Source organism: Drosophila elegans, unplaced genomic scaffold, assembly GCF_018152505.1.
Source record: "Drosophila elegans isolate 14027-0461.03 unplaced genomic scaffold, ASM1815250v1 contig_814, whole genome shotgun sequence".
Lineage (NCBI taxonomy): Eukaryota > Metazoa > Arthropoda > Insecta > Diptera > Drosophilidae > Drosophila > Drosophila elegans.
In genome coordinates, this window is record NW_024546167.1 from 13,105,019 (window position 1) to 13,123,554 (window position 18,536).

At 38.4% G+C, this 18,536-nt stretch overlaps 2 protein-coding genes across 16 annotated transcripts in view; one reads left to right on the top strand and one right to left on the bottom strand.

Moving 5' to 3' along the window:
• The window catches only part of LOC108138722 (tyrosine-protein phosphatase Lar), a 124,538-nt gene that overhangs the window by 14,055 nt on the left and 91,947 nt on the right, over nt 1-18,536 (bottom strand). For 10 of the 14 annotated variants that reach the window (XM_017261076.2, XM_041710221.1, XM_017261077.2 and 7 more), the window contains 8 exons: nt 8,707-8,943; nt 8,503-8,649; nt 7,794-8,069; nt 7,505-7,528; nt 3,946-4,046; nt 2,557-2,749; nt 1,219-1,369; nt 1,003-1,139 (listed from right to left, as the gene is read on the bottom strand). In XM_017261076.2, coding sequence (XP_017116565.1) covers nt 1,003-1,139; nt 1,219-1,369; nt 2,557-2,749; nt 3,946-4,046; nt 7,505-7,528; nt 7,794-8,069; nt 8,503-8,649; nt 8,707-8,943 — 1,266 coding nt within the window. Of the gene's footprint in view, nt 1-1,002; nt 1,140-1,218; nt 1,370-2,556; nt 2,750-3,945; nt 4,047-7,504; nt 7,529-7,784; nt 8,070-8,502; nt 8,650-8,706; nt 8,944-18,536 lie in introns of all 14 variants that reach the window. The other 4 variants (XM_017261081.2, XM_017261080.2, XM_017261083.2 and 1 more) reach the window with 1 other exon arrangement.
• Nucleotides 8,042-10,634, top strand: LOC108138724 (protein screw). Of its 2 annotated transcripts, XM_041710222.1 has the most exons (2): nt 8,042-8,104; nt 9,489-10,634. In XM_041710222.1, exons 1-2 carry the CDS (start codon nt 8,094-8,096, stop codon nt 10,621-10,623), a joined length of 1,146 nt encoding a protein of 381 aa, XP_041566156.1. In that variant the 5' UTR covers nt 8,042-8,093; the 3' UTR covers nt 10,624-10,634. The 2 variants fall into 2 exon arrangements, with proteins under 2 accessions (XP_041566156.1, XP_017116579.1); XM_017261090.2 differs by lacking the exon at nt 8,042-8,104 and having other exon boundaries at nt 9,418-10,634.

The window sequence follows — 18,536 nt, forward strand, 5'->3', positions numbered from 1 at the left end:
CAAATATGCATTCCGTAATATTTAAGTTTTTTTTTTCCTCCCTTATATATTTTGCATTACATTGTCGTGCAATTTGCTTTTGAACTCAAACTGAATAGGTGTTCTTGGTTTGGAAATGTTGTTTGGTTGCGTTTGATGTTTATGGTTTAATTCTGTGTGTGATGTGGATTGTGGACTGATAGCTATTGTTCAGTGAGTTTTGGTCTGTAATTGGATTAGTCGAACAGATTGCAGCGCAATATACAGTAAAAAGTATTGAAAATAATTTAGATTTTTGAATTACATATAAATATGAACAGATTTATTTGATTTTGAGGTAATATATTATAAAATTTACATTTACATTACATTTAATGCATTCTGCAATCTGTTAAACTCAATTTTATATATTTAATATGTATTACTTGTGTACTGCTTAGTGTCTTATTTGCTATGTATGTAAAAGTATATCTATGTGTAAGCTATGTTTATATTTGTCTGTAGTCAGTGTAATTAACTAACTAATAAAAAGTAATTCTATTTCAATTGTAGAGTATTTGATCTAAACAACTAAAGCTTAAGGCTAACTTGCAAGGAACCAGAACAATCACAAGTCAAACAGTATAAATATATATCTAGGAATAGTTATGTATAGATAAGAAGTGGGTAAGTGCATAAAATTCACTGCACACCGGGAACACACATCCGATATCAATTATTCATTACATTCACTCACACTTTACCTGTTTCCACGAAGGCACAACTCAATGAAATGTAATCTCGCACTCAGACACTCTTATGGTTTGGGTTACTGAATAATCAACTACATGTTTATAGACACATCTTCATGTATCAGGGTTAATATATCATATATGTATATATATAAAGTATATAATATATGTGAATTTGTATTGAAATCAATCAGTTTTTCGTTGTACTTAAACCTATGGAAACTTGTACGACTACGGCGTTTTGAGCTAACTTAAAGAGTTATGGAATTCAGCGGCGGATTGGCAAACTTACCATATTGCTTGGTGCGAACCGGAATTTGCGGAGTGGTGGCCCCCTCGCCTCGTTGTGACCTTGCCGCCAGCCAGATATAGTAGATCGTATCGGGATACAGGCCATCAAGAGTATATGCCTCCGAGTTCGAAATGCGCCTGTAAAAAAAACGGAATGTTTAGTTTCGAATTTGGGTCATTTTTCGGGGGAGGCACTCCAGGCACTCCAGAAACTCACTTGTGATGGACAAGATTGGCGTATGTGTCATTCCAGTAGAGCTCGTAATGAACGATATTCTCGCTGGAATGCGTCGGTTTGGTCCATTGCAGTGTGACTGCGGTCTCACCGATATCGGTTGCCCGGAAATTGCTCGGTTGCGATGGCACACCTTTGTAGACATATCCGTATTTCATATTCCATTTTTCGCAGGTTTCGCAGGTTTGGGGGTTTTGGGGTTGTGTTTTTGCCGGTTGGGAATTGCATTTGGTTTTCGGTTTGGTAATAATGAAACGGAAATTACGGAAATTAAATAAAATACAAACAAATCAATGTGGGCATTTGTATTGTTTGTCTGCCGATGGATCCAGCCGATAGCGATTGCGTTTCGGTTGCCAATTCAGAATGCTGCATGATATTGATGAGGTGACACACGCACAGCAATCGCTGCATCAGCATTTTGAATTTGTATTTGGTTTTGTGCATAAAATTGATTGAGATGTGTCCATCTAGTCAGCCATTCCATTCGCCCATCCCCCCATTTCATCAATGTTTGAATATTTCAGCGCTAACCACAAAAACCAGATGGGGAAAACCCGTAGAGAGAAAATGATTATCAATTTTCAAATTATTTTTGCTCCCCAGGGAAACCGAAGAAGAAGCTGTCATCGCTTTGAAGTTTTTACGGTTTAATGCATATCAACCGAAAACATTTTTCGGCGGTTGCCTGCCAAGTGGCTGTGTTAGTTATTGGCTTAAAGAGCGATACCAAACAGTTCAATTGGTTAAAGTCATTTTGGCCGCAAAATAAGAGTCACGTCCGACCCAAATGTATGTGGACATTTTGCAGTTTACATGACCCCAAGTAATAAGTCTGCGCAGTTCAAAGTTGAGTCCCTGTTTGCTTAGTTATTGTTGCAGCTTAAGCTGCTTAAGATGGCCACAATGGCAGCAAGTCAGTTGCCTCCTGACCCCCACTTAAGATCCTAAAATATACTCGGTTAAATGCATTTGCATCCAATATCGAATATCCAATGCAATGATTGCCAGCAAGTTAATGAATAACTGCCGGACATGCCCACAAGTGCAGTCGAAGTTTGTATTTGTGTGTTGTGTGTTGTGTGTCGCAGGGAGATAAATATTTCATTGAACGGACACACGTTTTGCCTGACATTTTGTATTATAATTAAATAATTGGTGTGATCTATGTGGGGCCGATTGAGTTGAGCAATTAAATTGCAAAATGTGCCCGATTCAAAATGCAACGTGTGCGTGTGCGTGTGCGTGTGTGTGTGCTTCTGGCCATACATACATGGGCCTAATTGCAGCTGATTGCCCAATCAATTTGGCTTAGCTTACCTTGCTGGGCCTTCACTTGGACCGGCGTGGACATGGGACCGGCTCCCATTGAGGTGTAGGCCTGAACCCGGACCGTGTAGATGGCATGGGGCGTCAGCTCCGAAACTGTGGTCAGCTCGCTATTGTCGACCATCTGTGAGTTCCAAGAGGCCTCCGGTTGATTCGAATTGGTCGTGTAGTACACCTTGTAGCCCTGTTTTCACCGACACAAAGAGCAAATTGAGTTGGGTAAGTCATACGAAAATTGTTGGCACATCTCCATATTTAAATATTAAATAATTGAAAGTTTCACTGGCAAGACAAGTCAATAAAACAGAAAACTATACTTCATTTGGCTTTGTTTTATGATATGTCACCAACGCACTTTATGATTTCATTTATGTACTCATATATCGTTAAGTAAAACGAGGTAAAGAATTTGTAAAGTTCAAATTTTAATTCTGGCCTTATTTAATGAACTGTTATCAATTCCTTTTATGATTGACAGTGACTTGCTTTATAAATTGGTAAGAGAAATGAGGCAAGGCTTATAAATGTTTTTTGTAAGAAAAATAAATAAGAATTACAAAAATTATTTGCTGGAAATTGGGCTTGGTGTTAAATAAAATTAGAATTTAGAAGTCCCATATATATTTTGGTTGCCCTTACAAAAATCTTTAGGCTGCGACCATTTACTGAAAGTCTAAGGTTTAATATAAAATATGGTATCTATTTTATATAACTAAACAAAACATTGACAACTTTCAAAAGCCAAAAATTATTAAAAAAAAAAGGTTTGTAATAGAATTTCGTTTTACTTTTTACTGTATTTTTACTTTATTTTATGTATTTTACTTTATTTGTTATTAATAAATAACACTAATTGATAAAACTCTACCCTTTTTGGTAAGAATATAGATTTAGAATGTACTTTTAAGTCACGTTTGTACTGGCTTAAATCAGAGCTGCAATATGAAGGCTATTTGAAATCTGGAAACCAAATCCGATTTTCAGCTTTCATTAACTGATAAAACCGAAAATGATATATTGCTGCTGGCCGGAGCCAGAGATTTGTGAGCCCATAAGGATTGAGGCCCCGGCAAACTCGGCCTGCCCCGCCGGCGACCACAACGATTGCCGACCCGGAATGGAGACCTGTGGACAGGTGTCTAGCATTTGCATACGAACGTTGGCCATCGTTGGCCATCGTTTTGGCCATCGTGCCCGGAACATGGCTAAAGGCATTTTGCCAATTTCCCCTTCGACTGACGTGACAAAGTGCGTTGGTTTGGCTCCGGTTTTTGGGGGGGCTCCGGGTTTTGTGGACTCCGGGTCTCGGATACCCGGTCTCTCTGTGTCCGGAGTCCGGATCTTATCGTTTAATATGCGCACTTGATGCCAGGTACTTACGGTCACTTGTCCATTGGGCGTCTCTGGTGGTTCCCAAGTAATAACCATGGTGGACGAGCTCAGCGTGCGCACTTGAACATTACGTGGTGCACTTTCCATTTCTGCAGGCAAAGAGGTAGAGAGGGGAAATGGGTAATATTAGCATTGTCTTGGCAAAAGGGGTCGGCTAGTTGGGTTGGCCACTTGCACAGTAGAGATTTGACTGCCTAAACGAATTTCGAAAATGTATTGCTCTAATGAAGAATCATTTGTTACCGGTCTAGAGATTCCACACAATTGGGGTTATTATGCCCAGTAAGTTTGGTTCGAGAGGGTACTTATTCTAATTAAACACAATCATACTTTGTAAACAGTCGATCATTCGTGTTTAAATTTATTTTAACTCAAAGTCTTCACATCGATTGTTTCTACAAAACGTGCAATAATTTACCCAATAAGATGTCTGTTTGAAATATGCCTAAAATGTATTTATCTGTTTGTTATTAATTATATTTGCTGCTCACTGTCAATATTTAATGATTTTAAAATATGCTGCCCAGACCGGCACACAACCATTCATAAATATGCAATTTTGTTAAATGATTTTAGGTTGCAGAAATACAGAGAATGACAAACAAATGCCATTATCGAGAAACTAGAGTGAAGCCATGAGGCGAAAAAGTCGGGGGGGGGTGGATATACTATAGTCCATGGCATTAGGGCTGCGCAAATGTTTTGCAAAGCAAACAATACCCATCCATCACAATTTGTTTTACCCATGAACGGTTGGCTGCTGTTTTAGCTTCTGCTTCTGCTGCTCCTGCAGCTGGAGATGCGTATTTCATGTCGTTTCATGGTGGATGTGGAGGTCAGCAGGATTTGGAGCAGAAGGGAAGGGGGCATAGAGCCACTGTGCATTTGCGGGAAAATTTGAGGAAATTGTTATGGCGCGACGGCTGTTATAGTGAGAATTTTGCATTTATAAACTGATTTTTGTGTGCGCCTCCCCAAAAATGATTTCGTAGCGCTATTCGTCATGCAATTTTCTGCCATGAATTTGGACGATTCAAAAATCTCAGTGTCGGTCAACTGCTGCACAGTGTCAGCCGCAGAATCATCGGCGGAATTCAACCATTGCCCCATACCGCATCATGAATTGCAATTAGTGGAAGGTCTCTATCACTCAATTTTCCTTATGTGTGTGACGGCGTGTGTAACCGATTCGTAAACCGATTGGTTAATGGGCAATCAATAAATTCCAATTTCTCACAATTTCTACGGCAATATCCACAAACGGTGCAGCAGCAGAATTTTTATCCACAATTTATATCGCAGTCATCTCATCTGTTACCCAAGTGGAAGTGGAAGTGGAAGTGGAATTGTGTGCCTGTGTGTGTGTGTGAGTGTGTGTATTGGCCTGGTCCATTGCTTGTTATAGTCAAGATTTGCATGCAGCTCGCACACACCGATTTACCGATAGATTCTGGCAAAAATTTCCTCTTAGCCGCCCGTTCTCTGTATGTGTTCGTATGAGTGCTGTGTGTGGAGGAGCATCAGCATCACGTAAGCTGCATTTAAGGGCATATACATTACATACGGATACGCTCCATTAATATGTATCCTTGCATGCCTGCGCACACGCCTACTCCTTATAGGAGGAGCACCAGCACATGGCACTAAATCGTGGCCCCCTCAAAACTCTACCTCTCACAGCCAAAGGGATTCGAGGCTGGAGCATGTGCAGGCCATATATCTGATTACTTGACGAAAGGATGTGCTGAAGACTCGTTCAAGGCGACCCAGTCCAGCCCCAATTGCGGTCCCGGTCCACACACTTTAAATGCTGCCTTTGATCACTGTTGCCCCGCAAAAACAGTTTCTGCCCTCAAACCCTTTCACAAACATTAATGAGTGTGTACGTTTGCCAAATGCAGCAGAAGCTTATTTTACTAATTAACTACTCTGTTGTACAACTAAGAAATAGCCAATGCTTGGTGAGAGAAATACTGAATTATGATACATTTCTATACATTTAGTAATGAGGTAATATAATTCAAAGGCTGTTTGCAGAATCTATTTTAATTTCTAATGTTCAGAATAAACTGGAAGGCTTTTACCTTAGAGATGCAATTAATAAGAGAATAAAATATATATTTTGTTATTAAAGCAGGTAGCTCAGAAAGTAGGTAAACTCAAAGATTTTATAATATAGAATCTATTAAGTAACCTAAATTTTACTTTCATGTTGTACATACATACACATAAAGTTTTTATTAGAGCAGCAAGTAAGTAGATTCAAGGATGAGTGTCTACAATATATAAATATATTTTCCAAATACTTGAAAGAAACTTAAAGAAAATATGAAATATGTAATAATATAAAATTCAGTATACTTTAACAATCTATTAAGTAACCCAAATGTGCTGCTGTATTTGAGCACAGGTGTGTGAGATGGCATCACCTTGAATTTCCCTACCCATTCCGTTAATGTACTCATCTCCTTTGTAGTGTAATGTTACTGGCCATAAAGAAAGCTGCGGATTATCCACTTGGCGCATCTGCTACCTAAGCCAGTGACACGTGTTAAGCATTCTTTTGACCTGCTGATGCCAGAATGCGGGCTCAGAAGCCCAACTTCCAACTTGAACCGCCCATAAACGTTGCTATCGAAATATTATTTCGAAACGATATTGGGCAAGCGATAAGCATAATTGCGGCAATAAAAGTTTTCAACTTTTGTACGACACGCTCCTGGATCTGCTAGTAAAAACTGCAACTGCAGCTGCTGCTTTTCGTATACGAAAAAGACTCATGCGATTTAAGAAATACCCTGCAAGACCATTTTCACTTTAATAAAGAATACCTTTTAAGTTTATTTTGGTTTTTAACTAGAATACATTTTAATTATCAGCTTCCGTTTCTAAAAATTGTTTTTATGTTTATAGAGACATTGAGTTAGTTTTTAATTATTTTAATTATAAATTGCTCAAATAAATAAATATTAGTTTTTTTCTCTAAAATTGTTGAGTATTGAATTTGGTAAAGTTAATGAGTTAGGAACCCTAACGTATCACATACGCCATGAAAGGACACAGAAAGGGCAGAGGTAACCGGAAATTCTTGTCAGACAAGCGCATGCTTACGCGGGAATTGCCAGGACTAAAACAGCGTTGCATGCACCCAAATACAACCATCCGCATCGAAACGAACGCATAACAATGCGAACTTTATGGGATGTTCGGTGAGGGAGGATATCTCCATAGTCATACCCATGCCCAAAACCACCACTCCCCCACCCTCTCACATACGTCAGGATATCGTAAGGACTCGTGGTTTGTGGATCGCAGCTGCGTATGCAACGATTTTTTAACATTGCATTTACCTTTGATTCCATCTAGCTACTTGTTATTCCGCTTTCCTTACTACTTATTTTTTTTACTTTGTACCTTTATTTTATATTATGTTTTTCCCTATTTTTTTTTTTTTGGGTCGGATTTTGTGCTGCTCAACAATTGTTATTGAAATTGTTTTGGCAATTTTTTGGCCAACCATAAAATTTTGTTTGCCAAGGATACTTACTTGTGCCACCGAATGAGAAATCGCCTGAGAAGGCGAAAGCATGTGGAGGATAGCGAGTGAGCAGAGAGAAAGGACAAATAGACATTTCAAGAAGGGTTAGTACGATTGCCGACATAATGGAGCAAAGCAAATAAAAACGGATCTAAGAGTGCTAGTCTAAATTTCAAAACGAAATTGGTTAAAAATCCTTTTGTGCAGCATGTGATAGACAACGAACGGGAGAAACGGGGACAGTTAGTTAATATGTCCTCCAAAGGGAGAAATCCGCAAAGATACTCACTTGTCTCACCGGTGGTACATGTCGCCGGGGCAGATGGCGGTCCACGTCCAATGTTGTTCACGGCTATCACGTAGAACTCGTACTCGGTGTAGGGACTCAAGGCACGGACCACATAGTACATGGTGATGATGCCGCTTATCTCGCTGAAGGCCTGGTTCGCGTTCTTCGGCTTGTACTGGATCACGTAGTACTGCAAGTCCTCAGGACCCTTGTACGACCACTCCAGACGCACCGAAGTGGCGGTCACCTCCGAGATTTGCACATCGGTGGGTGCGGTGGGCAGAGCTGTTCAAGGATATAGAAAGATATATGTTCAAAGAGTGAGTTATTGAAATATATATAATTAACTACTAGAATATATGTACACCATTTAATAGATCATACATTATTTTTTACTGTTATTATATTACAAAATTTGAATTCTTTAATGAGACAGATACTTTTAAATTGTAATGTTGTAAAAATCAAAATGATTTTTAAGTTGTTTTGATCTATAAAATATTTATAAATATTTTTAGTCTTATTTACCTTTTATTATAGCATACTTAAACATTGTCATATTGTAAAAACAAATTGTTTTTAAGCTATTTTCAATAAAATTATAACATTACAATAAAACCATTTATTCATAATTCATAAAACCTATATCGTTACTAAGCAATATGAATTATAAATGTTTGTTTGTTATATTTTGTATATTTACTCCTAATTTACTTACACTGCACTTTAACCACCGAAACGGAATCGATTTGTCCTAGTGTTGAGGCTGCTATGCAAGTGTAGTTTGCGCTCTCTTGAATATTAATCAGTTGCAGGACATTGCGGCCGATTGGCATCTCATTCTCGGGTGTTAGATCTTCAAAGCCTAAAGAAAAACATTTATTAATGATGGCCAGATGGTTGAGTATAGACCTTTTCATACCCTTCATCCACTTGACATGTGGCATGGGTGAGCCGACGGCAATGCAGGAAAGATTCAGATTGGAGCCCAGCATCACCTCGCTGATCGACTCTGGTGGCCGGGAGAAAGTTGGCGGAACACGACGCACTTTCACATACAAATTGGTAGCTTTCGAGTGCTCCGTCCCAATTGAATTCTCGGCCACACACTCGTATTTACCTTGATCCTCCTCGCGACTGTTTTCGATTTGCAGGAAGCCTGAAATATAGAAACGGAAAATGTTTATTAATATGCATATTTTCTTTATACTACAACTAATTTTAAGTTTTTCTTATTTGTATTGTTTTATAATGTCTTATCGGTCTAACTGTTCCTTATTAATTAATTAATATTATAACATATGGATTATTTAAAACATTGTTGTTTATTATCACAACCTTTAACTGGATGGTTTGACAATTTCTCCGTACCTATTTATTGCCTATACCTATGCTTATTGATGGTATACCCTAAAAACAATTACATGAAACAGCTGCCACTTTTTAAGTTTATACCTGAGAGTATGGTTGTGCCTACCTAAAAATCTAGCCAATTGGTTTCATAAAAGCAATACCGTTTAACCCTTTGAATACATTTTAAGTTATAACACTACCTGATCTGCAATATAACACACAGTTCCTTGAGAAAGGCAATCAGTACAATCCCAACTCTTGCCGAGAAAACAACGCAAACATGTTTATTCTGTTTATAGTGACAAGCCTAATGCATTTTGTTTGTGGCACCACTTATGTAACCACCAATAGTCACATTGAGATGCCAACATATCAGAAACGACCGTTAAGCGAACAAATGGAGATGATTGATATCCTGGATTTGGGTGACCGACCGCGACGACAGGCGGAGCCCAATCTGCACAATTCTGCGTCGAAATTCCTGCTGGAGGTGTACAATGAGATTAGCGAGGACCAGGAACCCAAAGAGGTCCTGCATCGGCGCCACAAACGCTCACTGGACGATGACATCCTGATTTCCAACGAGGATCGACAAGAGATTGCCAGTTGCAATAGCATCCTGACCTTTTCGAGTCGAGTGAAGCCCGAGGAAACGGGTAACGAACTGGATATGCACGTAACCTTCAATACCAACGATGTGCCAGTGGATTTGACTTTGGTGCAGGCCATGCTCCGGATATACAAACAGCCCAGTTTGGTGGAAAGGAGAGAGAACATCACGGTTTCGGTGTACAGAAAATTGGACAACCGTCAGGAATATTCCTATCGCATCCTGGGCTCCGTGAACACCACATCCAGTCAGCGTGGCTGGCTAGAGTTCAATTTGACCGAAACTCTGAGAATGTGGTTAGCCCATAAGGGTTTGCCACGGCGCAATGAGCTGAGGATCTCGATAGGCGACTCCCAGCTGAGCACCTTTGGAGCCGGATTGGTGGCTCCTCAGGCCAGTCGCTCCAACTTGGAACCCTTCATCGTGGGCTATTTCAATGGGCCCGAGCTCTTGGTCAAAATACAGAAGCTTCGTTTCAAGAGGGATTTGGAAAAGCGTCGGGCAGGTGGTCACACACAACCTCCTCAGCCGCCGCCGCCACCCGTGGATTTGTACAGGCCCCCACAATCCTGCGAGCGACTCAATTTCACCGTGAACTTTAAGGAGCTGCAGATGCACAACTGGGTGATTGCACCCAAAAAGTTCGAGGCTTACTTCTGCGGAGGCGGTTGCAACTTCCCGCTGGGCACCAAAATGAATGCCACCAACCATGCCATCGTCCAAACGCTGATGCACCTGAAGCAGCCGCATCTGCCCAAGCCCTGCTGTGTGCCCACTGTTTTGGGAGCCATCACCATACTGAGGTACCTCAACGAGGACATTATCGACCTGACCAAGTACCAAAAGGCAGTGGCCAAGGAGTGTGGTTGCCATTAAATAGCATTATAATTAATTCTCACTATAGTTTTAAAATGGAAATAGAATTCAATGTAAATACAAATATTTTAGATGTAAATAAAAACATTTTCTGAAAGAATTCGAGATGTTAATTTATTATAAATTAAACATGTTTATGTTTTATTAAGAAATACTGGAAGTAAACGGAATTTTAAAGATATTTTTATTCCAAAAAAATCTAAATATATATAAAAAGGGTTTAGATATCTATAGGTAAAAATCTAAATCAAAAAGTTTACATTTTAAATTAAAAAAAATCCTGAAAGTACGTAGCATTTTTAAAAAGCCTTTCAAGCCAACAAAATCGAAAAATATACTTAAACATTGGCATAAAAACATCTTATAAAACCCAAATAGTTTTTAAGCTTAAGAGTTCTTTTAAACCTTGACGTGTTACGCCCTTTTATGATGCCTTTGGGTTATGGGGGCATGGGTTTAACCGTAACAGAGTCGTAAGATCTTAGATTTATCAATAAATTTGAAAGTCAAATGATGTTTGTTTATCCTCACATCACTTTAATAGGCAACCCACATTATCCTCATTGCACCATAAAAACTCTCAATTCACCTTGCTTTTATGTACCGAATCCATTCACTCCACTTCAGGATGTGGATGCTGCTGCACTGCTGCCCGTGAAGCAACACATGGAAAATTAACACTTTTTATATGATTTTAAAAGCCATATAAACTTTACGACAAGTCTCCAGCCCCAAAAAAAAAAAAATGTTGCAATCTCTTCTCCAACGAGAAAAGGCACATACAGGCATCTATTAAATATCGAGGCTCGCTTTTCCGGAATATTACGCTAATGTGAATGACACATACGGGGGAAAAACTGGAGGTTGGTATAGGAGAAAGCCATAAACCGCCCTCACTTTGACATTATATTTATATGACCAATAAACAATGATGCACGAAACGGCGATGAGTAGACAATATGAAATTTACGTAATCAAAATTCACTTCTCTTCACGTGGTAGCCCCTCCTAAAAGCCAGTGGCTTTTAAATCAACAGTTATGAATATATATTCCAGGCACCAAAAATTTGTTTAATAGCCATTGGCATTTTTGCTCTGGCTGAAACCATAAAGTTATGGCACGAATATGTCTGTTTTTGCGCTTTTTAATTGACCAATAACTATTATTTCACACGATAATTTAGAGCGACATAGTTGAGAGCCAATGATTTGTTTTAGTTGGTTTTTAATTTATTTTGCAAATTTATTTCATGTTTTTTTTTATCATATTACCATTTTTAATGAAGCATGTTATATTCGTTAACAGCGTTTGAATTTCTAAGCGTTTAAACTATGATATCGTCATGTTACTGTGTGCGTTTGTGCGAAATTAATCACATTCGAGTTTCGATATTCAATTTTCTTTCGCATACAATTAATCAACTACCTCAATTCAATATGCACGCATACCCATAAAGAATATGTGTGTCTGTGTCCATATACCATATTTATACATAGTAGGTAAGCAAATTTAAAATCTGCATGAAATATTACAATTAATTTACGAAAAAAAGAGTTTTTCATACGCAATATTATCGTTTAATTATTTATTGCTGCATTTTGTGCATATACAAGCAGTATTGATCAGGCTTAAGCGGAAAGCTTAAATTACAAAATCGTATTTTCGTTTATTATGATAGTGGACTTAATATTGTGGAGAGTCATCAAATGAAGTTAAATTTTATTTCATTTATGTGTCTTTAAAGAACTGGTATTTTTTGCAATTATAATTTTTAATTGAGTGAAGTAAGAGTAAGAAGAATATTCAAAACGTATACTTAATTTAATACTTATACTTTATTAAACAAATACCCACCAAGTATTTTAAAATAAAATTTTTGCATTGTTTATCTGCTCAATGAGCTATAAAATAAAAGTTACATATTGACATTGCATATGCAGTGAATATATCTTGCTGAATGGTTATGCTTTTCCAAAAGAAAAATAAATAAACCGTGTCAATAAACAAATATAGGAGTTCTGCTACAGTTGAGTGAATCATTTTAATGACCCTTGTTATTGTAAAACAATAAAAAATAATTGTGACCAGAGGCTTTCAATGTGGGGTACAACCAAATTGCATTAAGTAATGCTCAAAAGTATTACAAATTTAAAAACTATTTTCAATGTAATTTATGTGGACTGTTTAATTATTTTTAAGAGGATTCAGCAACACTTTAGCCAGCAAAATGAAAGTAAATCTGTATAAATTGTTTTGAATGCTGGCCCCCACAAAAAATGATCTTAACCTACGCTGCTGGCATGCGAATATCGAACAAAATATAACCATCAGCGCTAAATGTGGCAAAAATCGCTTGGCTCGCACTAAAGTCATGTTTATTGTGTCTATTTTATGTACCTTTCCGTTTTATTTTAGTTGTCATTTTGCCTTTGATACACAAAATAGTCGGGGAAATAAAAAATAAACGGACTTAAAGTGATGTATATGCTGTGTAGATTGCTGTGTGGTTTTTAGTGCACCGCCATTGCAAGCTGGATGTGGATGTGTTTTATGTTTTGTTGTCGCTAGTGAAAAGGCGCTTTGTGCTTTTATTTTCGCTACTACTCTTGCCGCTCACCTACAACATGCATCAAAGTTGATTGTTGCGAAATTTATTGCATACTATTTGGCCTGTATGGCTGAACATTTATTACGCTTGTTGCACTTCCTGTGTAGCCGGGGATTCCCCCCGGCGTCTGGCCCATTGTTTAGCAACCGTTGAACCATTCAAACAACCATTAAATGTTGCAACTTTTATAAATAATCGACCACTTTCGATTTAGCTGACATGTGTAGTTCGGCGGCCCAAACAAATATTTTTTCCCCTTCATTCAATGCTGACATTATGCCAGGTAAAGCTCTAAAAAAGTTTAAAAAAAATATTAAAAAAGAAAAAAAAAAGACAACGTCTGCGGAGAACGTTGATTAAAATTTATGAAGGCAAGTTTCATTAAAACTCCAGGCAACCTTCTGCCGAAAACATTAACGTAAGCCGCACACTTTGCGTGCAGGTTGGCTGTAGCAATAAAAATTAAGCTAGCATACATCTGGGCGCTCGTCTGTGTCCCGAATGTAAGTCATTCCATTCCGTTCCAGTCGCCGTGTTTTTGGCCTTGTCTCTCCCTGCGTGCGTGTGCTACTCTTATGAAAATTAAAAATTCTTTCAAGGGTCATAAAAAAGAAATATAAACAAACGGACAGGCTGCTGGCTAGCGAAAGAGTTCGGCTTCTGTCGGTGAACAGGTGAAAAAGTTGTTTAACCGAGGGGATTTGGCACCCAAAAAACTTACTGACTTAAAGCTTCTCGAACTGTCTTCAGTGTATTGTTTAAGGTTAAATTATTGCTTGTACAATACAATTTAATGAGTACTTCATTGTTTTCCTTACTGAACAACGGAAAACGGACGTTTTATTTTAAATCGATACAAGTTAATCATTTAATTTAATAAGGTTAATGGACGGAAATTTTACTTGAGAATTTTTGTTTATTTTTTAATCAATATTTCTAAGTCTTTTAGATAAGATATGAATTCTTTGCTGTGTTTTCCAGATCTAATATGTCTAAAATTAAAATGTATAGCTGTTTTGGGCAGCTGATAACATAAGCTATAAATTTTAATTTATTCCAAAACAAAGTTATCGCTAGAATGAGCCAAAAATATATTGCCCATGTTTAAAATATAGACTTTTTTAGACGAGCTCAACTGAAAATGCTGCTCTAAAGTTTTTTCATGTTTTTTTAACGTTTTAGGGTTTTGTCTGTAGACTGTAATAAAATAAAAAGTTCAAATACTTTTTAATTCAAAATCTCGAGTTGGAAAAGTTTCGAACGATTTCATTTGCTATTAAGAAATCAAAGCAAAGGACACTGGAGAACACAAACTAGCGCCTTAAGCAATTCTTCCACCTATTTATGTGACCGCTATAAATGTGGCAAGACATGGGTTGCGGGATACTTTGGACGTGGCACACATGTGGCACGCCACATAGCTGCACTTCCGCTAGCGCAGTCATTTTCGTATTCTGCAACTTCCGCTGCTCGCACATACACACACACACGCACACACACTTGTAGTACAAAGCGCCACGAAACGCACACTCTGACACATTGGTTGCCAAGGCTTTGGCTTCCTCGACTTTGGCTTCAGCTTCAAACGCTTGGCTGCACGCCCAAATGGGATTATTAATTTAATTATGCTTTAATTTAAGTAGTCCTCGTTGTCGTCGTTACAAAGTGACATTTATGGGGCGACTGGCTGGCTGACTGGCTGGCTGGCTGACTGGCTTTCTTCTCGTGTGCCGCCACCGCCCAAGTTCGTTCGCATAAAAGTGTGCAAAGTTTCAATTTTGGTAATGCAAGTGACGACGACTTATCGTCAACCCAAAAAAGAAGAAACCCAACTGACCACCTCCCCTCCCCTTAAAATACTCGAGGAGATGGGAAGATTGAAGGGAGAGGGGAGAGAGGAGAAAAAGGACATGCCCCCGCTGGGAGAAAGCCGTTCTAGTCATGCACATTTTGGCAATTACTGTCTCATTTTCAACAAAAGTGACTGTCAACTCTTTCGAGCAGCAGCAAGTGACAAGGAGAAGCTCATAATTTAAGCATTAAACTTTTCCCGAAATGCTTTCAAGTTGACTTGCCTTAACTACAGTTTTACGGCTCAAGTAAATAATTGCGTGCAGACCCAGTACCCCGTACCCAGTGTTCCCTATCCCCCTAACCATTTCCTCTTGGCCCACAGGTTGGTCACGTCAAGTGGCAAGGCGATTGTAATGATGGAGCCCAGCAATTAAAGAGTTGGAGCCCAGGTCGCAGGTCGAGGGGCCATCGTCGTCGCAGCTGCTGCTCCTTTGTTTGAGGGGAGCCGAGGAAGAGAGGAGTGTGCCACGTGTAAGTTTCGAACAAAGGAAGGCATAAAAATGTCATATAAAAAAACGTAAGACGATGTTGCAAGCTGAGCTCTCGTCGGCCAATATTCGAGCCAAGCGGGTCGAAGTTGCTTTTTAGTTTTAAACATAAAGGTTAAACCGCTGAGTTATATGGCCTCTATCCGTTGTTTTACGCCCCGGCAATCCAGCGAGCAATCCAACTCAATATTCAGCTAGTTAAAACGTAAGTATCCACTTGAGGAAAGTTGTGTTTAATTTTAACTTGGCTTTTATTATCATGTTCTGCTTATATCTCACAAAATGTGCTTCTTTATATTCACTTAACGTTAAGTAGAGTAATTATTTTAAGCAGTTAAAAAGATTGAAATTATTATAGACTAGCTTGAGTTAAAATATTGTGTATAAAAGGCTTACTATATTAATTTAACTTAATATTCTAGAGTCTGTAAAATAAAAAGGAATATATATTTTATATATACACAAAACCCTATTCTTAAAGTTCTTTAAACGAAGGACAATTGAAATCAAATATCCATACCCAAGATACGCATTCAATTCTGTCAAGTACAATTGCTAGTGCACCTGCTCAAGCAAAGGAAACCATTATCGTCGAAATTGCTCCCTGACAGACCCTTCGTTGACACTTCCATTCAGTTGAGTTCATCTGCTCACACACAACCCATTAAGACAATTGGCTCTGGCGAAACCAATTTCTGATAAGCCTCTTTTGCTTAAAAGCCAAATTATGATATTTGAAAAAGCCCAACATTTTTCTGTTACTCCTTTCCCTTTTGCCAATGAGTATTCCAACCCCGAGAAAGTAATTTCCCCAGACGCTGCGCCAGAACCTTTTCAAAAAAAAAAAAAAAAAGAAAGAAGAAAAACAGTAAGGAAAACAGGGAAAACCCGTGGTCACTACGGCAAAGGTTCTTTTTTTTTATTCCTTCCGTTATGCTTTTTATTGAACAAAAGCCCTGAGGGACTATTTGACGAAATAAAAATAAAGGTATAATACTCAATAATATTGTCGCTGGTCGTTGCCCGATTCGTTCTATTGGAAGCCTACCCTTTGGCCCGGTCTCGGTTCGAAGGACTAAATTAACTACCAACTGCCAAAGAGTATGAAAATGACCCACGAGGTAATTTTAAATAAATTATTTATAAATGTATTTGTGCGTTGAAGTGCGACCGCTGTCATTTGCCTTTGCCTTACGCTGAAGTGGAAAATATTAAAGTCCCAAGAAATGTATTAATTAAATTCAGGGAATACAGAATATTAACTCTGGGCAAGAAATGTTTGCCTTTGACAAAATGTCGTTGCAATAAACCTGGCAGGTAATTTTTAATTTTGATTTTTTTTTTGGCTTGACAGTAATTTTTAATGTCAATTTGGAGATTTTTTTGCCAGTGTCAAAAAATAACTATTAAAGGTATAGTATTTTTAAGACCGATTAATACAACTTATTAAGAAAAATAAGTAAAGCCTTGTTCAACTACTTAGGAATTTTAATGCTTTATGAGAAAAAGTAATTGTAAAAAGTTTCTACAATTTCTGAATATAATTTGGTACATTTGATGACTCTTCTTGTGGCTATTCTTTTGTATTTCTTAGAGAAATTCAGACTTACCCAAAGGCTAGTAGTAAAGAGGAGTGTATAATAATCACATTAATACATCCAGCTAAGGCGATTGGGTCTACGACAAAGGAATGGGGGAAACGTCGCCATAAGGTCCTTTGGGCGCTCGAAACGGTTTTATTAAAATAATAAAGTTCTAATTTAATTATGGCGCGAACAAAATGAAGTACGACTGCCGCCGAGTTACTTTTCATTTGATAACTCACGTACCCCCCACCCCCCCACTCCCTACTGAGGACCACGCCCCCTCTATCCACCGCCCACCTCGAGAGTAGAGTCCCTGCAGGCTCTAATTAGCAGGCGGCGGCCGTATAACCGAAAAATCAACGCGCTCTGGGGAAAACGGAGCGGGCGTAAGGCGTACAATAAAGGACCATAAAGTGCTAATTGAATAAAACGGCACATGACTTGCATAACTTATTATGCGAATTATACATCTATATATATATATTCTCGCCACTCTGTTTGGCGTCATTGGGAATGCAGACCCAGAACGCAGGACCAAGGATCTCCCACAATAGAGCAAACCCGTCCAAAAACCTCACCTCAGGCGAATTATTTACTTTCATAAATTTAAAGCGCGCTTTAAGGCAAAACGGATGGATGGATGGGGGTTTTGGGCGTTTAGGGCACCCAAAAGGATATTTAGCTGGCGGAAATACTTTTACGTTTCGTTTAACGCGGCAAAGATGGTGCCAGTCTGGTCGGACCTCCACTCCTCCACTCCTGCACTCACCTTTTGAGGGATAGCAAAAAAAAAAAAAAAAAGTTACTCGGCCCACGTAAAACTAATTTAACCCGCAAAAACCTTCTCCATTTTCTTCGTTCTCCACAAGCGAACACGGACGGGGGCCACTTTGGTTCGTGTTGCGCTAAATTAGTCGACCTCCATATCCGTGAAAAGCGAGTAAAAAAAAAAAGAACAGAACAGAATCCAACAAATAAGCCCGGACTATGTTTGCATGGAGTCTGTCTCATCGTTGAAGCGGTAAAAATAATTTCACCTTGGGGAAATACATGTAACAGTTTTTAATTTGCATCGCTGTAGGCCAACAAAAGGCGATGGATAGTTTGGTTAGCATTTGAAAAGTGTTGCAAAAAGGAAGAGTCCGGGAGAAAGCTAAACCAATCTATTTTGCTTGAATGGTGTAATAGAGGCCATTTAAAAAGTTAGTTCATTTTTTAGGAAATACTTTGTCGGTGGAAATAATTTGTATTTAGTTCTTTATATTGGTTTGTTTTGAAAGATTAACTATGCTATTTAATAAAACAATGTAAAATTCTTACAACCTTTTTTTCTTAAATTACAATTTCTGAATTTTGTTTTTTACTAAAAAACATTT

Excerpts from the sequence above, each read along its gene's own strand:
- LOC108138724 (XM_017261090.2), top strand. The coding sequence starts at position 9,418 with ATGTTTATTCTGTTTATAGTGACAAGCCTAATGCATTTTGTTTGTGGC.